Raw genomic sequence first — 23,690 nt, forward strand, 5'->3', positions numbered from 1 at the left:
TGTAATAATTACCCTAGTTATAGTAATTGTGCTAGTCACTGTAGTAATCCCTCTACCATTTGTTAATATACAAGGAACATGTATAGTAGCAAGCAGCATTCATTTATGCCACTAATTATGAGCTAGGAAAATATAATGAAGAAAAGAGTCTTCTTCATAAACAAGCAAAATTATAAATCACATAGAATGTGTCCCAATAAGAGAAATGGGAGACCTGTACAAGAACATCAAATCTTTTAGAGGAAACAGAAAGGAATACTCAATAGAGGGACAAACCATATATTTGAGTGAGAAGTAAATGTTTTCAAAGTAAGTAATTTAAAAGTCTATAAACTGTAAAAACAAACAAAATTAGGACAGTTCTTCTGAATCCAATGTGTAGCATTAGAGCAATCACAATTAAAATCTTGTATAAAATGGTATAAATTTCACTTAAAGAAATAGGTAGGTAGGTATAAAATGGTATAAATTTCACTTAGAGAAATAGGTAAGTAAGAAGAGGTAAGGTAGGTAAGAAATAGTTATAGGCAAAACTAGAAAAGACTTGTAATCCTTGACTCTTAAAGTTAAGAGCCTCCTGAGGTCCTCTCTAGTCCAAGAGGGAACAGAGGTTGAAAAACATATTTGTTTTTTTTTTAATTTTTTTAAATATTTTTATTTATTTTTGAGACAGAGGACAGAGACAGAGCATGAGCAGGGGAGGGGCAGAGAGAGGGAGACACAGAATCTGAAGCAGGCTCCAGGCTCTGAGTTGTCAGCATAGAACCTGATGCAGGGCTCTAACTATGGACTGTGAGATCATGACCTGAGCTGAAGTTGGACGCTTAACCGACTGAGCCACCCAGGCGCCCCGGAAGAACATATTTAAAGACCCGTCAGCTGGTTCCTGGACTGGGACATTAGCTCAAATCTCCTGACTTTTTGTCCAGTTGTTCTTTCCATTATTTCACACTGAATCTTTATATCTAGAATATAATGAATATTCTGAGAAAGAAGATCAATGAGAGAAAAGTAACCTCACTACATACTAGAACATATTATATGGCAGCAGTAAGTAAAATGGTACAGTACTGATTAGAATAAAACAGAATCAAGGGCCCAGCACTAGTATTTATATATATATATACTAGTATTTATATATATATATATATATATATATATATATATATAAGTATGTATATATATATATACACACACACACAAAGAATATAGTATATGATGGTCTAAGCCACAAAACAACAAGAAATATACATACTATCAAAATATTATTGAGGTAATAGGATCTTAAATCTCCAAATACCTAATATCTTAAAATAAATTTCACAGGTATTAACAAAAAATAGATCAAACTGTAAACTATTAGAAAATGGATTTGCTATCCCAATTAAGAAGAAATAATTAAAAAAAATTTTTTTATGTTTATTTCAACAGAGAGAGAGAGACAGAGTATGAGCGGGGGAGGGGCAGAGAGAGAGGGAGATACAGAATCTGAAACAGGCTCCAGGCTCTGAGCTGTCAGCACAGAGCCCGACACCGGGCTTGAACTCACAGACCACGAGATCATGACCTGAGCCAAAGTCGGACACTCAACCGACTGAGCCACCCAGGTGCCCCAAAGAGAAATAATTTTTTATAATGATTTAAATAATGGAAGACTTCTCAAAGGAAAAGATAGGCAAAGATGATTATGAGAACTTTATAATTTCTCTGCAATAACAAAACTCGTTAAATGAAAAATGTTAGAATGAAAAAGTATTGAGAAAAATACAAATCTGACAAGAAGATATAAGATTTGTAAATATTTATGCACCCAACATAAGACAAATATTAACAGACCTAAAGGGAGAAATTTTCAGCACTTCAATAATAGTAAGGGACTTTAATACCCTCGCTTTCATTAATGGTTAGATTATCCAGACAGAAAATCAATAAGGAAACATTGGCCTTACGTGACACGTTAGACCAGTTGGACCTAACAGATATACACAGAATATTCCACTCAAAAGCAATAGAATACATATTCTCCTCGAGTGCACATAGAGCATTCTCCAGGATAGATCATATGTTAGGACCCAAAACGAGTCTCAAATTTAAGAAGACTGAAATTATATCAAGCATATTTTCCAATAATAATGGTATGAAACTGGAAATCAATTACAAGAAAAAAAATATAGTCAATGAAATGTTAATATCTATAAAGTTTACATATATTACCAGCAAAAAAGAAACAAACCAACAAAAAACCTAAGGCCCAAATGGACACTTGGGTAAAGAGATGAAAAGCTAACCTACCCAATAAGAAAAAACAGAGTAAATAAATATTTAAAATGTTTACATTTGAACTTGCTTGCTGGCAAATTAATTGAAGTGATAGCAAAGTGGCATTTATTGAGTATCTGGTTCTTACTATATTCTGGCACATAAGGAATAAAAGCAAAGCAAAGTCAATTGCTGGTAGTTCTTAGGAGGAAGAGTCCTCACTCAGTCTTTGCAGGTAGCATTCCACATTGGAAGCAATTTAGTAAATGCAAATGTTTCTATGCTTTGACCCAATGAATCTCAAGCCTGAGAATTTATCCCAAGAGAGTAACTTGAAGGAAGAAAGAAAAAACTACAGGTACCAAGTTGTTTAAAGTAGGGTGGTTAATCATAGTTAAAAGAACTATAAACATCTGAAATACCCAATAATATACCCATCAAATGATAAATAAAAGGACAAGCCAAAATATATGGAATTGGTTATGAAATAAGTTTTAAAAGTAGAAATAGGCAATTATATCTACACAATCAAACCAATTGTGAAAAAATTGTAAATACTGGAAAGAATAAAAATTGCTTTTTTCAGAATTTATGGGGTTTTGAATCTTTTCCTAGTGTTTTGAATCTTCTTTAATAAGCAAATTAAAAACTAAAAGTAGAAAAGTATACAATACTTTTCCAGAGATTTCCTCTACAGATGGTTAATTTTTTTAATTTAGTACTTTACAAAATTGTTGGAAATTTTACTTCTGAGAATCTTGTTAATGTTGAATAGGTTGGTGTTAGTTAACTATATTTCAGATCAGGGCCTCCAACATGGTTGTGGCACCCTGGACATGCTCACACAACAATCCTTAGGCAGAAAGCTTCTGTGCTGAGACTAACCACAGGTAGCATAACCCATAGAAGAGGTGAGCCAGGAGAAAGGGGGAAGGGAGGGAGGCAAGAGACCCAAAGTCTTATTTTCTGAAAATGAGTCTGGCAGAGTAGGTAGGTGGGGACTTGAAGGGCCAGGGAGGAAAGGGTTGGGGTCTGTACTTTATGGTGACAGTAAATTAGAAAGCAAGAGATGACTCTGATGTCTTGAAAAGAGGAACCGTTCTATTTGGGTAGCTTCCTGGGTGTGAGAGGAAAAGGAAGTATCAAAAGTTCAGGCCTGGGTCACCCTTCCAGGCCCACTAAGTGCTAACAAGGCTCAGAGAGGACTGGCGGGGTCCGGAAGCAGGGGGTTGGTTGGAAGGAGACAAGTTTAGAAGTTTCCTGAGTGGGCAGGAAACATAATCTGATTCATTCATTTATCTGCAAATATTTACTGAGGGCCTGCTCTGTGTTTGGCCCACACTTGCCAATGGGACAAAGGCCCTGACAGGAAGTCTAGTATTTACACATTCACCTTCTTTGATCTGGTGAAAATGAATCCAGCACTGGCCTGAGAAGAGCATCTGCCCCGACCACACCTACCTTTTTCCTGCTCAGCTGCTTCGCTAAGGTCTGGAAGCTTGAGCCCCACTAAGTTCTGATTTCTCATCAGGATGTGCTCCTTTTTAAGAAAAGAAGAAAACAACATTTTGGATGATAACATCAGGCTGAACTCATCTCTCGGTTCTGTCTTTGGGCCTGTGTTCACTCAGCTTCATGTGGGAGGTACTAAGGGCAGCCTCAAAGGTGGTTGGACAGTCATAACGTGGTGATATATGAAAGGCACCTGGAAGACTGCTCCTCTCCCAGCCCATAAAGGTGCCTGAAAACCCACCATTAGCACCACATTCCTTGAGTTAAGAATTGTCCTTGGCATGGTCTGACTTTTAAATAAGTCTGTGGGCCTCTGGGCAAATGCTCCAGCCACACTGTGGCTGAGAGCTATACAACAAACAGAAGCAGATCCCAGGACTCTGGGGACAGGATTGTCCCCTAGATGTGTATGAAGCTCCCGCTGGAAATGATCTTTCTTGAGCTCATGACTGTGCTTTGAGCTGGCTAGAGCTTCTAGCCCTGCTGTTTAGGGCAGTTAATGCCCACTCCCAGGAATTACAACTTCTCTCCCAGTTCCCCAGTGGCCTGTTATGGCATCCCTTGAGTTGTTAAACTCTCCAGACAAATGAGGCCTGAGAATTGCCACCCCACTAGACTGCCTGGGGCCACAGCAGTCAAAGTCCAGGAGAGATGGGGATGCCAACCACATGTATATGGCACAGGTAGGCTCACACCTGCTCCAAGTCAATCAGCACCAGACCAGCACTTCCAATGTCTGACAGATTTCCTCGCCCCTTATCGTGCTTACAAAGGGATCTTCAGTCTCACGTATAGCAGGGGCCACTTGAGTGGTTTACCCCCTGCGTAAAGAAGGAAGGGAAGGGGCCAGCAGAGGGTGCTCATAGCCCAAATGAAAGTAATTGGCCAGGGCCCTTTACCTGTTTCCTTAGCAGCTCCCCAGAGCATTCAATTCAGAGCCTTGTGGAAAGTTTCTGAATAGCAATGAAGGTTTCTGAATAGGACATGTTGCAATGTGTCCCTGCTAGCACAGAAACCTCCTCTCTTGTGCTTGACCACTATCAGATACCTCTTTTCCTTCCCCATCTCACACCCATTCTGCAGGGGAGCCAGGAGAGCCTTGTCCAGTTCCGGCCATGAGGGTGCCAGGTCCCACCCCATGGAATCCCAGTTGCCTTGACCTGCGGCCTGGGTTGGCCCTCTGGGGAAGAGAGGACTGGGTAATGATTCCTTTGTCCTGTTAACCTCTTCTTGCCCCCACACCCTGTTTCTGTCCCCTACATCGCTGGACACTCCCAATATCCCCCTGCACAGGGTGACAGCCCCATGAGAGACTACTGTGCCTAGTTTGGTGGCCAGTGAAAGTTGGGGACGTCACAGACATTGGAAGAAATTCACCACGGGGGGAGCAGTCCCTCATGGCCATCATTATCCTTGAAGATGGATTTGAGGCCCTTTGTTAACAGGCATCAGGAAGGAAAGCTGGGGGGCCTGACAAAGGGAAAAGCTATTCCGTCCTTGCCTATCCCAGGCCTAGGCATGACAAGGTGCTCCATCAAGGGCTTCCTGTTTATGAACTTCCAGCTCTGGCTGGAGAGGAAAACACAGCCCAGTCCTGAGGGCCCATGTGCCCCTCCATATAACTGCCTTAAAATGTGGCTTAAAATGTGGCTTTGTGTGGCAACTATATCCCACACTCACTCACCTGAAACTGGCACTTATGAAGAAGAGGCTATAGAGTGGGCCTGATTTATCAGGGTAGGGAAGTTTAGGGCCCTATAAGGCCCAAGTCCAGGCCAGAGCTACCTTTCCCCAAGTCCAGCTTGGCCCAGAGATCTGAAGCTCAGGAAGGACCTGGAGTGTACACCCTGCCCAGCTGGCCCTCAGGAACCCACCTCTCGGAGCTTAGTCAGTTTCTGCATCCTCACTGGCTGCACTTGTATCTGAAAGTCTTTGAGTCCAGGTGCCTTGGCCAGCTTGCTGCCAGCTTTGGCCGAAAAAACGCTTCTCTTCCTCTGCCAGAGGCAGCTTGGCAAGCACTTTCTGCAGCCGGGGGCCAGGTTCTTCAGGACCACTGTCCCAGGAGACCCCCCTCAATAGGGGTGGCCGAGAAGCAGGGGACCGCAGCTCAGCTTTGGAGCCAAACTTTGACCCTGTCGGCTCTCCAGCTGTACCTTTTTCCTGGGGGGCCAGGGGAGCTGCCCCTCCAGAACCCTGGGTTGGACCTCTAGGCAGAGGGTTGCCCTCCCTGGCCGTCTTCAGAAGCACCTTTCCCAGGTCATTTTCAGCAGGACCAGGCTGAGGGCTATTCAAGGCCATTTTCCCACCACTGCCTATGCTGGAAGCTGAGCCCTTGTGTGTGGCCTCAGAGCACTGGAGGGGATCACAGTTTTCCTTTTGTTCAATTGCAATTTCTTTGGACTTCTCAGTTGTGGGAGAACGAGGAGTCAGCCTGCCCTGAGACACTTTCCTCTGGTCATTCTGCTTCCGGTCAGCTAGCCCTTTGGAGACATTCTTCTGAAAGAGACAAGGTAGAGCTAGGACTATAGAGGCAGGCTAGAGAGGAAAGAGGTGTGGCCACTTCCACTGTGAGGCCTCTGCCCCCACAGACCTGCTAAGGTGCCTGTGTGTATGTGTGCCTGTGTGTGCACTAAGTGCTAGGGGAGGACTTCTCAGTCAAGTCTGAACCAGTAAAAGGGATCCACAGACAAGCCTGAGGTCTATAAAATAGACAGGACAAGGGGACCTGCCATACACAATTTGCCAAGAACTTCCCAAGGGCTAGGATCTGTGGAGGACAGTGAATAGAGGGCAGCTTGGGGGCAGCCACAAGTTTTGGCCTTGACTCAGTGGCTCTGGTTTCTAGTCCTGACTCTTCTTGGCAAGGACTTTAACTCTTAGGAACTCAATTTCTCATCAGATTTGGTAACCTCTGGAATTATGGAAAATGTATATGTGTGTTTATGTGTACGTGTTATGTTTTTCTGGGAAGAGAATCCACAGCTTTCAATACTTCCTCGGAAAGTTTCATGATCCAAAAGAGGTTAAAGACCATTGAATCAGGTGATTCTCGCAAAAGTGATATCTTTCTGCATTCTTATTTTATTTCCTGAAGGAAACCTGCTTTGTGAGGAGCCTAGAGGTCTATGTTGGGGTATTTGTGTGGCTATCTTGTGTGAATACTGAAACTCTCCAAGAGAACTCTATTCCAGCCCCAGTTCTAGATGATACTATATTTTATGCTGCCCTCGACACCACCTTGAGCACTTTGCTCTGAGTAGGGGTGGGATCCTTCTAGTGCTCATCAGCAAAGATGAGATTTTCCAGGCTGCCCCCAGGAAGAATCCTACCCAGGGGCTGGAACTTTACTGCAATTTTCACTAGAGCTGAAAAAGCAGCAGTCTTGCCTGACTGCTGCTGGGCCTAGTAATCCCCCTGGTTTCTGGCTAGTGGCCTGAGTGAGGGTGCAGGGATATAAGCAGAGCCACCATGGAGGTGATCCCCACTGAATCCTGCCTCCTTACCCCCCTCCACTTCAGAATTCCCATCATGATAGGACAGAGGAACCTTCCAGCTCCCCAGCCTTGACCCTCCACTCATGTACACCCACTCGCAGGCTGCCCAGGGCCAGCCTAGGCTTTTGGAACAGTGTCTCCCCCACCCGAATCATGCAGATTGGGCAGAGTTCACACTCACAGGCTCGCCAAGAGGAGGTGAAGAGACTTCGGCCTCATCCCCCTTCTGCTGGAGAAAGTAAACACAAGTCAGATAGCAATGTGAAGAAATCATATCTCCTCTTGAAATACCCTCAAAGAGGCCTCTAGAGGTAATAGATGTCTCCCCCTCCCAGAACCCTCATCTCAATACATCATGGAGGGTCTTAAGGGGTTAAGGGATAAGAAGAGAGACCAGGTGGCATAGAAACCCCAAACTGGGCCCCTGTTACCTGTGGTGGTGCTCCAAGCAAAGGAGACTCTGGGCCACTGCATGCATCCAAACCTGGAATGGTCCAGACACTGGTGAGTGATGTCCAGCACTCCAGACTGTCAGCTGATTCTTTAGCAAAAACACATCTACTTCCCCAGAATGTCCTCCCCCAGTTCCCTCAGGCCTGGTTTCCAGTAACATCACCATTTGTTGAGTGTCTCCCACATGTCAGGTTCTGTGGTGAGCCCTCATTTAATCAACATAAAAACCACATGAGGAAACTGAGGCAGAGGGAAATCAAGGCCATGTATCCAGGAAGTATCAGCACTGGGAATTGAACCCAGGCTGCCTGGGTGGAGCCTGAGCTTGCCCCACAACTCGGACAAGGGCATGCTGCTCTTCCTGGCACCATGCCCCTTTCTGAGCTGGTTTGAGGGTGTGGCCCCATACACAGCCTAATGAAAGGGAAGAAACCAAAAAATAAAAGAGTGGTCCAAATAGAAGCCTTTCTAAATAAGTTCTGAGGTGATCTCTCTGCAAGTCCTCTCTTAGCAGAGAAAGCACCAGTTTTAGCCTCCTTCCCACAACCTTGCCTCCATCCTCTCCTACCTGGCCTCATCCTGGGCTAGGCCTGTCTCCCCACATGAGCTCAGAACCCCAATAGAAAGTACATCCACCTCCTCAGAGCCAGCCCAGCCAGGCCTAGCTGGGAGCCCTCTGAGAAGGAGACCAAACAGGGGTCCTGACTAGAAAGCCTGCAAGATAGGAGGCATCCTGCTCAGGCCATGGGAGGGGCTCAGCTGCCACACAAAGGGAGAAGCCAGGGGCACTGGACCTCACCAGGCGGCGTGGGAACAGTAAGCGAGTTGCTTTGAGAGGATGCGGGAGAAGCTCCGGGGCTGAGGTTCAAGGCAACAGCTGTGGAAACAGACACAAACTGGCCAGCATTTGTGAAGGTTTACAACTTCAGCTAAACAAAGACATCCTTTCAGGTATATCTGATCCCTGGGAACTAGGATCGTTTCGTCAGGGACAGAGACTGATTCTGGACTCCCAGATAAGGCTCCTACCGCAGGAGGACTCCATCTATGCAGAGTGGTCCAGCAGCCTGTGCACACGGGCATCACACAGGGATTTCTCTCTATGCAGGATTCAGGGAGGGGAAACCCATGCTAAATTCATGGGTATCATATGGGCTAACATTTCTTGGTGAAACAAAAACACAATAGGCCTAAAAAATGAAAAGCAGAGTTTTCTGAACTAAAGTGGGATCAGTATTTTTAGAGCTTCTGAAACAGAGTAAGATGTCTTCTCACAAGATTCCTTCCACAGGACTCAGTCCTCCTAGGGTCTAGAGGCCTGGGGGCAGGCAAGTCAAAGGCCACCTCTTGGAAGCAGAGCTCCCACAACTGGAGCCTGGACCTCCCTATCCCCCACCCCACCTTGGACGTGCTCAGGGAAGCCACCTGTGCATCCTACCTGATTGGGAGTCTCCGGGGCAGCTCTTGGACTTCCTCCCGCGGCGAGTCAGGAATCGTTCACTCACCAACTTGGCTTCTTCCAGCAGTGCCAGGTTTTTCTTTTTGTCCTCCTCTGAGATGCTGATATCTGGCAGCTGGTCATGTACCAGGTCAATAATGTGCCCTGCAGGGTCTGCAGTGGGAGGGTGAACATGGGGCAAGAGCCATGGGATCCTTGGTCCTCCAACACCCCAGCCCAGGGAAGCTGCCCAGAGTGGACTCAGCCAGCCAAACATTGGCCCTAATGCTGGGCTAGGGAGACAGATAGGGCTGCCTCAGACAGATAGGGCTGCCTGTAGTCTGTGGTTGTGGCAAGTCCTCTGTAACAGGTTCCCAGTACTGTCCTAAACTCTGCCATTAGGGAAAGCCATCAGGAGCTCCACCTCTATGCTGTTTCCCTAGTGTGTTCATCCTTCAGGTCTCTGTTTCTTCAACAAGCTAATGAGCTTAAGATGTGTGGATAAAGGGAACACTCCAAAGATCATGGCCACCTTCCCTCCCTTCTTTCCTCTACTCACACTGTCTACCCCAATCCTTCTCCAAAACTGCCTCTTCTCCAGCAGGTCTTCTCTGGGTGAATGACACCACTTTCCCCAGCTGCTCAGAAACATGGAAGTCATTCCACACTCTTTCCTCAGTCTCTTCATGTCCCATCTACTGATCATCAAGTCCTGATCATCATTTACCTCATAAATATCTCTGGAAATTGTGCCTCCTCTCCATTCTTGTTTCTTAGATCTCACCTGCACAATTACAACAGTCACTTCCTAGGTCCTTTACCTTCAGGCTCTCCCCTTCATCCCATCTTCCACTGCCTATCAGAGTGATTTTCCTAAGAGCCATATCTGACCTTGCAATCCTCCTGCCTTACCTCATCAGGATTCCTCATGGTCCCTAGTCATGTGCAAAAGCCAAACTTGGCCCAGCACTTTTGCCCATCCCACATATTTCTCCTAAGCTCCCTCCCATCCCCCTTGGTGATGAATAGCTCTCATTGTGCCTCTACAGCCTCCCTTTCCTCTTCTTCTAGTTGTAGTTCCCCAGTTTGCTTTGGATGAAACTCCTCTGAGTCTCAATTATGTTAGTTAGGAAGAAGATAAATCCTATCCCCCACCTCACCCCAGCCTTGGCCAGTCAATGAGTTCAATCCCCCTGGCCATAGTGATCGACTCAGGGATGGCCATGGGAGGCCAGGAAGAGGCAAGTCTTAGAATTGTGTTGAGTGTACAGGAAGAGGCACTCTATTTCCACTGATGCAACATAAGCCTGGAGTTGCTGGTAGCCATTTGCAAACAAACAAACAAAAAAACAAATGAACAAACAAAAAAGAAGCAAACACATGAAACTTTAGAAATGGGATAAACCAATTACTAATGACCCAACTTGAGCACCTGGATTCAGCACTCCTTGAAACCACAAAACCTGGCTTTTATTTATTTTTATGTATGAATGTATGTATGTATGTATGTATGTATTTTTGGTGTAAGAGTTTAAGTTAGGTTTCTAGCATTTGAAAGAGCCCTGACCCTAATACACACATCAGAACATTCAGTCACTCTGTTACTCTGTTACGGTTCCTGCATCTCCACCATGTTGTTTCTTCCACCTTGAATGCTTTTTCTTCCTCTTGTCTGTCTGTCCAACTCTCTGAGGTACAACTCAAATACTCTTTCATCTGGAATCCCTATCCAGCCTTCCCCCTCCCCAGACAGAATTGGTCCCCTTCTTGCCTCAGTTTCCCTAACACTTCTGTGAAGGGCCTTAAAATATAGTGTCTTGATTATATCTGTTCACGTCTTAGTCTGCTCATAGACTATGAGCAACATGAAAGCAGAGACCAAATCTGTATGACATCTCTGTTCCAATGGTCCAGAACAGACCCTGAGAAACCACTTGGAGAATTACCTGGTGGTTGGGGCAGCCATGCTTGCATTCAGGCACGTACCTACCTGGATGTGGGCCTTTCTAGCAGGAGGTGGAGGCCTCTGCCCCCTGAACCCCAGAATTGAGCCTCACCCAGCTGTATTCTCTTTGACTTCCTCATCTTTTTCTTTATCCCCTGGCCTTGTCTTTTTACCAAATAAATTATAATTAGATATCATACTTCTTCTGGGCTCAAACACAGAGGGGCAGACTGACTTTGCCCTCTTGGGCTCATAGTTATGGACCTGCCTGAGAATTAAGAGAGGGGAAGGGGCTGAGCCTGGCTAAGCTGCCAGATCTTAGCCTTCCTGCTCAAACACAACTTCAGCCGGACCCCTGTCTCTACAGAAATAAGATAAATTGGACTAGCCCTTACCCACAGAAGTCAGCGAAACAGTGGAAACCTTCAAGTTTCGGTGAGAAAGCCTCCTATGGGGACTGTGAGCTCTGAAAGACAGAACAGAGTCATCTTAAGCAAATTTGTCCACAACTGGTAAACACACAGATACCTGTATATTCTTTCAAGGTCGTCCTAGAGCATCATCTTTCAAGCTTGTCTAAGCTTGAGAACTTGTTAGAAATGCAAATTCTCAGGTTCCACCCCAGACCAAATGGATCAGAAACTCTGGGGGTGGAACCCAGACATCTTGATTGAACATGCCCCCTAGGTGATTCTGATGCTTGCTAAGGTTTTTGAAACACTTCCCTAAGGAAATGTAACTTTGACTATTTACTGTTCATTAGGGCCCAGACTGAGTGAACATCTAACTGTAGAAAACTCATAAAATGTGAATAATTGTCTGGAAGAGATGTAGATGATTTCTGGAGAAGAAAGATAAAAAACAAGGTTTCATTGCCTTGTGGAATATTAACCTATTTTATGTCTAACTTAGCGATCTTATTCCAGCATTCTTTTCCTCCTCACTGATTGTATACATATTTCCATCTCTTATATCCTCTTTTGAACTGGCTTTGTTATCCTCATGGTTCCCTTGTCAATGAGTTCAAGAAATCTTTGACACATGCTCACTATATATCTGTATGAGAATGATCTTTGTAGCTTTTTGGAAACTATACTTACACAATCTTATTCCAGTTAAACCAATGCATGTACTAGTGCTGTGCCAAACTGAGGCAGTGACATCCCTGTGTATATGAGCCAATGTCCTTGGCTCATCTTCCACAGAGGACACACTTCGGCCAGGGGCAGGATTCTCCAGTCAAAGACTCATATCTCTCAGGTCTGTTTGCAAATATCTGGGCAGTTATTATACAAAACTGCCTGCATGATTTGTGCTTTTCTTAAAGTGCAAAGAGCCAGATCCAGGAGAAGAAAAATAATTTGGGGGTGGGGGAGATAATGGAAAAAATCCCAAGCTTTTGCTCACATTTGGAAAAAGTGCTTGATTGTATTTCATCAATAAAATGATCAATGAAGAAGATCTATCTATCTATCTATGTATGTATGTATGTATCTATCTATCTATCTGTTTAATCCTCATATTGTAGGGAATATTGTTCTATATAGCACAAAGATTAGGCACATGGAATGTACCTGTTGACTAGGTTTTTATCAGTTTCTCCTTCTGGTGAACTGGCCTCCCCAGTCAGGATGATGGTAGGTGGACTGCAGGATATTTCTGCAGTGTGAGGGCCCTGGTGGTTCAGAACAAAAACACAGATGGAGTTAGACTTAGGATGATGGAAGCTCCCAGGAGGTGGAGCTAGAGCATTTATTCCAGTATCATGACACTCAGAACCATCTTGATAAAGGTTGAATGCAGTTTATTTGGATTATTCAAGGGGGAAAAAAGGAAAGCAAGAAAGTAAAAACACCATTTCTCCTTTATTCCCCAGCAAGCATTCACTGAGCTTAACATGTTCTACTTTTCATGCACCAAGTTTTGGGAACCTCTAAGCCACCCCTGGTTAGTCCTCACTAAGAATCTAGAAAAAGAATGGTGCAGAGGCTTAGGCTGCAGCCAGCCAGACTGGGGAAGGATGCATCCACACATTCCCGATATTTACTGAGAGCCCATATTGGGATAATTGTGACATTTTGATAATTTAATTTGTGACATTTAATTTGTATAACCCTGAAAAATGTTTATCTAATTACACATTTCTGAAATTAGGACAAAAGTTATTAGCCAGTACTTAGATTTTTTAGGTATTTCAAAAGCATTAAATAAAACTACTAACAGTAAACATGAGAGTTTTTCCATTCTGGGTTGGTGAGGCTGTAGTGAAATCAGTATACGGTTACACTGTGATGGTTGTGTGAATGGTAATACCATATCTGGACTATAATAAATATTGGTTGAGTGAGTGAATAAGTGAATCGAATAAAGCACTATAGGGTATACAATAAGGTCCATAAAGATGCATGTCAACTTGCACTTTCCCACACCTAAGTGTACTGGGGATAAAAATAGGACTAGATAACAGTAACATACAGTGTCTCTCTGGTTCTTTTGCCACCTACTGTTGCTGTATTTCCATCTCAGAATCATTCCCAGTTATGTCTGGGCATCTCTTTAGAGGTCCTCTTATATGTACCCTTATCGTTTTCCTTCTCTTCTTCCCTGATCCCCAACCCCCTTACTGGTGTGTGCTGCCAGGGCTCTCTATGAACACCACACAGTCCCTGCCAAGACCTGTCTGCTAACACTCTTAAGCATGTCACATTACACCACCTCCCACTGTTGGTGTGGCTTCCTGGAGCTTCAGAGCAGTGGGTCGCCATTGCCACTTTGAGGACTGTGTCCTTCTGGAGCTAATGGCCCTCCTGAAGCCATTGCCTGGGGGCTGCCCTCACAGACCCAGGGCTGAGCTGTGTTCTTGAGCCCTTAGTGTATACGTATTGACTCTTTGCAAGGTTGGTGGGGAGGCCTTCTCTCCTTTTCTCATTATTACTTGTTGTTAAGTGGGTTCCATATGGTGTTATCTGTACTTCTTAAATCCCACAATTTTTAGTGAAACCAGCTCTTCCCATTTTCATTTGTATCTCCTCCCCTCCCTTGGCTTCAAACATAAAGGCTGGATGAGATAGAGAGTTGTCTCAGAGTCAGGCCAGGGAATGCCAGATCCCTGTGTTCCAAGACCTCTTCAGCTGGAGAGAGGTGCAGGGATTGGAGGAAGTGGAAGCACTCAGAATCTCTGAGCACATGGAAGGAAAGTTTGGGCAGGGACTTCAGCTAGATAGGAGGAGTAGAAAACAGTATTGCCTATTGGAAGAATCATACAGACCTGTGCTCAAATTTATGCTCACCATCCACTAGCTGTGTGTCCTTGAGCAAGTTATTTAACCTCTCTATACCCCATGATCATAAAATCTAACTCACAAGGTTGATGTGAGTTTTAAAAATAATGTTGAAAAAGCACCTGGCACATGACTGGTGTTTTCAATAAATAGTTTTATTACTGTCATATAACTTTTCTCTCTCCTTCAACAAAGACACTTTAGTTATCCATCATGTGCCAGGAACAGCTTGAAAAACAAAGACCCTCAAGACCTCACAAGCAAGGGATACAGAGAAGTAATGAATACTTATAATAAATTTAAGCTGAAAAGAAATGGACCACATTCTGTGAAAGTTCAAAGGAAAAGAAGGAAAACTCATCAGGGGAGTTGAAGACTCTCCAGAAGAGAGGACATTTGAGCTAGGTTTTGAGGGATGGATGGGAGCTTGTAAGACAAAGATAGTAGGGAAGAGGTTTTGGGCAAAGGGAACAGCATTAGTAAAAGACATAACTGGGCATTAGGGATTTATCAGTGTAACTGGAGTGTGGATTATGGGGTATGTAAGATAGAAAGGTCAAGAATGGAACTGCAATATTGTGGTTTATAAGAAAAAAAATATATATATATAGTCATTCAGATAACCAAAGTATATTTCTCATATATATTTGGTCTTCATCCACAGTTTCTAGCTCACGGCTCCCAAGACCCTTGGAATTTCCTGAGCAATAAGAGCAATGGAAAAATCTCTTCTTATAATATTTGGTATCTTATAATATTTGCCCTCAGTTCTGAACTTCCTTCAGAGCCATAAAGGTGAAATGGGTGTCTTTTATTTATAACAAGCCCTTTTCACCACAGCTGAGTTTATGTTAATGAAGGTGACTTTTGCAAGACATCTATGCATGGAAGTTGGTTGCCAGGGAAACAACCATGAATAGAGGGTGGGAACTTTCAGTCCCGCCCCCTGATTTCTGGGGATGGGAGAGGGGCTAGAAGTTGAATCAATCCCCGATGGCCAATGAGTTAATCAATCATGCCTACATAATGAAGCCTCTAAAAGGAGGAGGTTCAGACAGTTTCCATGTTGGGAAACCAGAACATTTCCACATGCCACTGTGCCACATCCCAAGCTCCATGAGGACAGAAGCTCCTTTATTCAGAATCTCACCTTGTGTATCTCTTCATCTGACTGTTGATTTGTATCCTTTAATATACTTTGTAATAAATCATTAATCTAGTGAGTAAATGGGTTTTCCTGAGTTCTGTGAGTCACTCTAGCAAATTATCAAACCTGAGGAGAGGATCATGGGAACCTCTGATTTCTAACCAGTCTATCAGAAGCACAGGTGACAACCTGAACTTGTGATTGGTGTCTGAAGTGAGGGCAGTCTTGTAGGACCGAGTTCTTTACCTGTGGTTCTGATTCCAGGTAGGTAGTGTCAGAATTTATTTTAATTCCTCGACACCCTGCTGGTGTCAAATAATTGCTTATTTGTAGGGGGAAGACTACAACACAAACACACACACTGGACTTGGATGCAGGAACCTAATTTAGAGGCAAATAATGGAAATAGAATAAAAGGATGAGCCAGCTTCTGAAGGACATTGGATGTTATTCCAGTGAGTTTGATTTTTATGGTTTCAGACATGGAGAACACTGAAGGTCAGGTTTGGGAATAACTTGACCACCCAAAGAGAAAACATAGAAATGTTGACAGCATATCCATTCATGGATCATCATGATGCACATTGGTTGAGATGATGGAAGAAGCCCTGTTACTATAGTATCCATCTACCGCTTAGGAATTTTGAGAAGCTTCCAGTAAATTGGAGCTGTGTTACTCTCCATTTGGCCAATGTACAGTGACAGCGAGTTAGTATGATGCTTGTGACTGGAACCAAGACTGGCCAACCTATCCTCACAACTCCAGAACTCCAGTCCCTCCGAGAACACAGGTATCCATAATTCTGTCAAAGACTCTTGTAAGACATGCTCAAGAAGTTTCCCAAAAAAAGCAATAGCTCCTTCTATAGATAGTATAAGCTTGATGGGCTAGTGATGAGCTGGTTACTTGCTTTGTCCTCTTGTTACCCTGTCAATTCCCATAAATATAAAATGGTTAAAGGCCTGCTCTGTCTCAGAAGTTTATGTGAATAAAATGAAATGATGAATGTGTATGCACTTTGATAAGTGTCATATGGTCTACAAATATCTATTGATCATGATTATCATTAAAATGAACAATGGCTGTATTCAGTTCTCCCCACCTTTTGTCCCCTGGTAGGAGGCCAGCAAGAGGCAGAGAAGCTGGGGCCTTCCAAGGGGCCAGAAAGAAGCAGGAAGATCTTGGGTCATGATGTGGGACCTGATGACACACAGTGGAACAGCATCCAGAAGAGCTGCTGAGGTCAAAAAGGGGAATCAAAATGGTAGGTCATGGGCTGAAACTGGAGCAGACAGGACCAGGGGCAGTTGCCAAGCTAAATGGGAGAGCCAGTAAAAAGGGCGGAAAGGGGATGGATCCTCCAGTGAGCAGAAAGAAGGGCTGAAGGTTTTCCAGAGGCTTTTCTTCGTGTCATTACCAGGGTTTCTTGTTGTGGTTTCTTGGATCTCAATGAAAGAATTAGCTATTCTCTGAGGTACAAATTAGAGACCTGGAGGGCCATTTGCTAAATAATGTTATAAATTTTTATATTAGTTGTCAACATTTATAATTGGAAGAATTCCCATAAAGGTCTGGATTTCCTGCTTTTCCTGAAAAACCAAGAGACCAAGCCATCTTGGGTCTGCATTTCTGCAGAGTAACTGTTGGTCTGCTTCGGTAGCTTGCTTCAATCATTTGTACTCCCTGACTGGCCCTGAAAGCATCCAAGTTACTGCCCCTGTGGCACATGATTCTTAACCTGAAAACCAAGGTTTTCTGAAACACAGGAGGTTTGTGCTTAAAGCCTCCTTGACTCATGACACCTTTTTTTTTAAAAACCACTTTATTAAGGTATGATTGACATATGAAAAGCTATCCATATTTTATGTATATACCTTGATGAGTTTAGAGATAAGTATACACTTATGAAACTCTTATCACAATTTATGCCGTAAGTCTATCTATCACTTCTCAACATTTCTTCCTTTTGCCTTCTTATTTATTTATTATTGTTATTGTTGTTGCTGTTGTGATAAGAATGCTTATAAGATCTACCCCGTTAGAAAACTTTTAGGTATACAACACAATATGGTTAAGTCTAAGCACTAAGCTGTACAATATATTTCATTTTGTGTAACTCCCACATCGTCTTGGTGGGATTTCTTTCCATACAATCCAATGGGTGACTGCTACCATGGGAATTCCAATTGAAACGCTGATTTTTCTTATAGTATGTTTGAAATTCTTTCCCTGGGTGGAGTTTATTTCAACTGCAACAGTTTGTGCTCTAAAAATTACCTTTTTCATGATTTTCATATATAGAGAATTTCTTTCTTGTATGAATCCTCTGGTGAACAGGAAGAAATGCACTTTGGCTAAAATATTATTTTCAGGCTCATTATATCATATGGTTTCTGCCATCTCTTGGGATGGGCTTTTATGAATTCCCAGCAGACATTAATGAGGATGAGGTAAGTCTACATAAAAGGGGTGGGAGAGCCAAACATTACTTTCTTCATGTTACATCCTGAAAAAAACCTTGTGTAGTGCTGCGGGGATTATAATATATACCCATTTCCAAGAGTCTAATACCTTCACTCTGCTAAGTAAGTAGAATACAATTCATTTATTTATTTTATTTTATTGACACACTACCTATTTCCCAAAGCAATTTGAAATAACCAGCAATAAAATCTAAGATATAAAAACATGAGGCTATAAAAATGGGGAGACAATTTGATAAATACAAACATCCCTAGCAGATAAGGAGAAATGCATGCTTCTCCTAACCATCCATGGTTTGACTCTGAAGTTAAACTATTTGACCTGAAACCAAATGAATCTGTGATCCATTTGGCCCAGGCTCTGAGAAGGATTGCTTTAAAGAATTATTCAGCAGACAAAAGACAAAAAGAGCCTCATTCTTCACTCTCAGCTCTCAAAGGACATGGAAGGAGATAATGCTTAACCATCCTCACCTCTCCTCTGCCCTTTGACTTTTCACTCCCCATGAAAAGCCTCTCTTCCTTTCCCTCCCTCCTCAACTTACTCCTCCAGCTCCATCCAATTACTTATTGTACAGATTGTCTAGCCTTTCTTTTTATGGTTGGCTCGCTGAAGTTTTCAAAAGCCTTCTAGTCTAAGAAGTCAGTGTGTAAACATCCACACATTGTTATGCTTTATTCTCTCCAGCAAACTTACCGAATGCCTATCATGTGCTACAGTCTATGCTAGAGCACAGGAAGAGAAAAGTGAAATAGGCAGACCTCTGAAGTGCTTCTCAGTTAGCACAATGGGATGAGGAGTGGGTGAAAGCACCCTTCACCCCCACCCCAGGTAGTGCCCAGGGCCTGGTGCCCTTACTCTTGACCTGCGAGGTAAATGGTCTGCAACGCACTAAGGAGCTTTCTTCTGGTGGAAGTTTTCTCTGCCTCCTGGCTGAAGACAACTTGCAGCAAAGCTCTCCTAAGGTGGCTGTCATGCACAGGATTGTATGCACCCTCAGTCAGAGGAGGGTAGGGGCAGACATGCTCATAGAAAGGCAGAAACAAGCCATAGGTGGCAAGTGCCAAGCATGTAACCACAAACACATGCAATTCAAAGCAGCTTAAAAACCAGGAGGCACAAAGCAATCAGGGAGAAATCCTCTAATCCCCTGATGGAATGTCCTGGAATGCTCCTCACTCTCTCTTTTCAGTGCGTGCAAAATATACAATAATAAAATCAAAGTGTTCTTTCCCTAATCAGTACATAGAATGGATGAACAAGCTCTGTGAAAAACTGTTTTTGTGGGGAACATTCAGTCTCCTGTGGGCTGTTTCAGTTCAGTAGGCACTGAAGAGACAGGAATCCAGGAAAGTGTGGGAAGATTGCAGAGACCCTCTGGAGTGAATTCTGCCAGGTTGTAGTGTGTGTGATGAGTGTGAATACTCAACCCTGCTCCCAACCTGAGCTGCTAAACATAAGACAGGCCCTCAAGAAAGCTTGTGGTGCAGCATGTCCAAATATGGAGCTTACCAGTGAAGTTACTGGCTTCAGGACTTCAAGGGCCTTGAGCTTGGGAACCACAGTAATTCATCCATAGTACAGGTTCTCACTTACTAGCTGTGTGACCTTGAGCAAGTTACCTCGCCTCTGTGTTCCTTGGTTACCTCATCTGTCAAATAACTATCCCACAGGGTAGTTACAAAAATTAAACAGATTGATATGGAAATAAGATTGCCGGCTAAAATACAGGATGTCCAGTTATATTTGAACTTCGAATAAACAACAAATAATTTTTTAGTGTAAGTGTGTTCCAAAATTGTATGGACATAGCTGTATTTTCATTTGCTAAATCTGCAGCTCCAGATGGAAAGCACCTGGCACTTAGCAAATGCTCAGTAAGTGTCAGATGTTATATTCTGTTATTGTTAACTTTGGGGCTGAATCAATTACTTTGGAGTTTGGTTTTGAAGAGATTGTTGTTCTTAGTTTTGAGTCTGCTCAATCATTTGGAGTTAAATTAGGAGGGCCTCACTCTTCTGGTCATGGAGCCATAGAGCATCTTCCCTGGGCATCTTTCTGACCACAAAAGCCCAAGTGGTCTTGTAATCAGTGACTCCCAGAGAAGCCCACCCCCAAGACCACCTTCACTTGGCTCCACTCCCTCTCTTACCATCTGCCTCTGAGACCATGTAGAGATGTCCTTTGCAAGGTTACAGACATGAACAACAAAGGAACAAATGTGGGTAGAAGGGAGTGACACTTTCTTGGACTTCTAAGTGCGAGGCCCGATCCCAGACACTTCTGGTGTGTTTCCTCACTTCATCCTCCCAGTAATTCTGCCACTGAATCTCAGGATATCCATCTACAAATTGGGGATGGTAATGCCTCCTAATGCCATAGAATCATAAAGAGGAAAGTGAAGACCCTGAGCATGGAGTAGACAATGGATGCATTTCCTTTCTCCCTGCTTTTTCCTCATCAGCCCCCACTTTACCAGTGAAAGAAAGGACTTGTCCAAGGCTGTGCAGCTGGAAAATAGTGGGAAGGACTAAATATTAGGCCTGTTGGCCTTCCCACTTCACCATGCTACTCTTATAGCTGTTTCTCCTGGTCTTTGGTCTCACCTCTCGTGGTTCCCGGTGTGTGCATGACACTCTGACACTCCTGTTATTCTTCCAGGCTGCTCCCGCCTTCACAAACACTTTCCTTCAGGAGGCCCTCCAGCCAGCACAAATTTGAACAAGTAGTTGGAGGAAAGATGGCAGGGGCACCCCCTTACCTTTCCACAGGCCCAGTCTCACCAAGGGTCCATTTCCCTTCCCTGAAATCAGCCAAGCATGGAGGCCCAGGCTGTCTCCCCACAAGCTCACCCTATAATAAGCCAGCAGGTCACATTTTGTTCTCCTTAAATAAACCTTATAGAAACATTTAAATGTTTATTTCACTCATAAATTCCCAGGAATGCGCAACAGTTTCCTAACTGCTTGTATGCAGAGATAAATATAGGCCTGTGTCATAGACGGGAATATTATCTTCCCTTCCCCAACATCACATGACTAGGCTGGGTAGGAAGCTCTAAGAAACAGCCCCAGTCCCAGCCCTGGTGGGAGTGGGGAGTTCAGCTCCTGCCCTTGGGCCCTGGCAGATAGCCTGGGAGAGAAGGACCCAACTGGAAGCCAGTGTAGGGTAATACAGTTGGGGAGCCCTAGTGGGAATCCCACCTGGATGACCTTGGGCACTTTACTTAACTTTTCTGAGTTTCATATTCTCAAACATTATGTGGGCTAATAATCCCCATTTTCCAGCCTTGTTTGAAGGATTAGACAAGACAAAGCAATATTAATAGTGATGATATTGGTGAGAATGGTAGTAGAGGTTGGGCCTTGTGGTGGCTGTATCCTTAGGTCCCTTTCTCATCACATGGAGGGCAAACACGGACTGTCTCTGTAGAGAGGGGCCCTGGCCACAAAGAGGAATTGGTGCTCTTGTGATAGGATAAAAGGACTCTGGGGACTTGGGAGAAAGTTATTATTCTAGCAGCAAGTCCTAAGAGCATGGGAGAGAGCAGAAATGCCTCTGCTGAAGTCTGCTGGATATTGGGCTCCTCCTTGCCAAGAACTGAGTACCAGTTCCTGGCTCCCCTAAAGCTCCTCAGTGCCCACCCTGTGGATCCCACTGTGTACCCAGGGCCTGCTTGCCTTTGGTGGATACTCTCTTTTTTTTAATGTTTTTTTCAACGTTTATTTATTTTTGAGACAGAGAGAGACAGAGCATGAACGGGGGAGGGTCAGAGAGAGGGAGACACAGAATCTGAAACAGGCTCCAGGCTCTGAGCTGTCAGCACAGAGCCCAATGCGGGGCTCGAACTCACGGACTGCGACATCATGACCTGAGCCGAAGTCAGCCGCTTAACCAACTGAGCCACCCAGGCGCCCCTGGATACTCTTTCCTACCATTGTCCACTCTATTCCTAGAAGCCAAGGATCAACAACCACTAGATTATCCTACCTTCTTCATCACTGTTTTCACTCTCATGCCAAAAAACATCAGGAGTGTGGAAGTACATGCAATGTCTATTAGTCATACTCAGTGGAGAGTGTATCTATCACCCAGCCAGCCATTCATTCATTATCATCTTCTATCCTTTCCTCCTCCCTCATTTTCCTCCTGTTTCTCCCTTCATTTCTTCCTCCCTTCAATTCAGGCATTTAATCATTCAGCCAGCCAATTATCCACCCAACCTTTCACAAAAACATCCATCCATCCATCCATCCATCCATCCATCCATCCACCTATCCATCCACCTATCCATCCATCCATCCATCCACCTGCTCATTCACCTGCTCATCTGTCCATCCATCAATCCCACCTTGAGTTCCCACCACATATTAGAGCCTATGCTGAGAGTTGGAGACACACATACAAAAGACACAGCCCCTATCCTAAGTAATTTATATGCAGTCTGACAGGAATTAGAGAAACAAAAAATGATAGGCTACTTCTTTGCTCACTGTAGGAACTAAAGCAAAATAATTTTAATATACACTTCTGACCTCCTATAACAATCAACACTTCCAGAACACTGCCTGCTTTTTCTTAGGCACACATTTCCCGAAGGGTCTCCAGAGAGGTAGAGAGAACCCCAGTCTCCTGGCTAGTGAAGACAGGTCCTGAACAGCCAAGGGAGGGTAAAATGAAGAGAAAAGTTGGCAATCTACCTTACATGGTAAAGGATGTTGTTAAGCTCTAGATATTCCCAAGGACAGCATAGACCAAGGATCCCCCAATTCCTGACCAGAGAAGCTTGTAAGGGAACACAAAGCAAATCAGATCAGAAAGGAATTGTCATTCAATTGTAATTCCGCTAGGAGGTGAAGTCTCTGAGAGTGGGGTCTTGGTTATTTAGTGCTCAATAAACATTTGTTGAATGAATTCAATAAACATTTACAGTTAACTCTTGAACAACGTGGGTCAGAACAGCACTGGTGGATTTTTTTTAATAGTATCGTACTGTAAAAGTATTCTCTCTTCCTTATGATGTTCTTAATAAAACTTCCGTTTTTCTAGCTAACTTTATTGTAAGAATACAGTATATAATACATATAACATACAAAATATGTCTTAATGACTGTTTATGTTATCAGGAAGGCTTCCAGTCCACAACAGTCTATCAGTAGTTAAGTTTTTGGAGAGTCAAAAGTTATACATGTATTTTCAGCTGTGCATGGGGTTGGTGCCTCTAACTCCCACACTGTTCAAGGGTCAACTATATTGAGTAAATTCAACATGATTCCATATTTATTGGGTATCTATCATGTGTAAGAGAAGAGTTACCCTTTCCTGTGTGCTCAAACTCTGTTGCAGTTAAAGTGGGGCGTTTTCTGGACTAGGAAGAAGAAAAAAATAATTCTAACCCCATTTCCTCTGCTTACAGCCATGAGGCAGTGGAATCCAGGTCTTGCTGCTTCCTTGTTATGTCCTTTGGACAAATGACTTAACCTTCCAAGCCTTAGTTTCCTAATCTATAAACTAGGTATAGTCATTGCTAACTTATAGAGCATTATGAAGGCTATCTGAGATAATGAATGTAAAGAGTTTAGCCTAGAACTGAGCCCCATGTTTAGTTTCTTTTCCTGCATTTGGATATAATACCTAACTGCTCTGAACTTTCAGTTCCCTGGGGATGTTGATCAC

The 23,690-nt window shown here is 43.6% G+C and overlaps 1 protein-coding gene across 1 annotated transcript in view; it reads right to left on the reverse strand.

The window, feature by feature from the left end:
* IRAG1 (inositol 1,4,5-triphosphate receptor associated 1) overlaps positions 1–23,690 on the reverse strand; it is a 117,097-nt gene that overhangs the window by 44,402 nt on the left and 49,005 nt on the right. Inside the window, 9 exon segments of the mRNA XM_047070566.1 lie at positions 3,721–3,799; positions 5,646–5,741; positions 5,743–6,267; positions 7,447–7,491; positions 7,697–7,749; positions 8,518–8,595; positions 9,157–9,330; positions 11,497–11,567; positions 12,676–12,776. Of these exon segments, the coding sequence (XP_046926522.1) occupies positions 3,721–3,799; positions 5,646–5,741; positions 5,743–6,267; positions 7,447–7,491; positions 7,697–7,749; positions 8,518–8,595; positions 9,157–9,330; positions 11,497–11,567; positions 12,676–12,776 (1,222 nt within the window).

This window comes from Lynx rufus, unplaced genomic scaffold, assembly GCF_022079265.1.
Source record: "Lynx rufus isolate CCGP_SWC_20201006 ecotype Redwood Valley unplaced genomic scaffold, mLynRuf1.p SCAF_9, whole genome shotgun sequence".
NCBI classification, from domain to species: domain Eukaryota; kingdom Metazoa; phylum Chordata; class Mammalia; order Carnivora; family Felidae; genus Lynx; species Lynx rufus.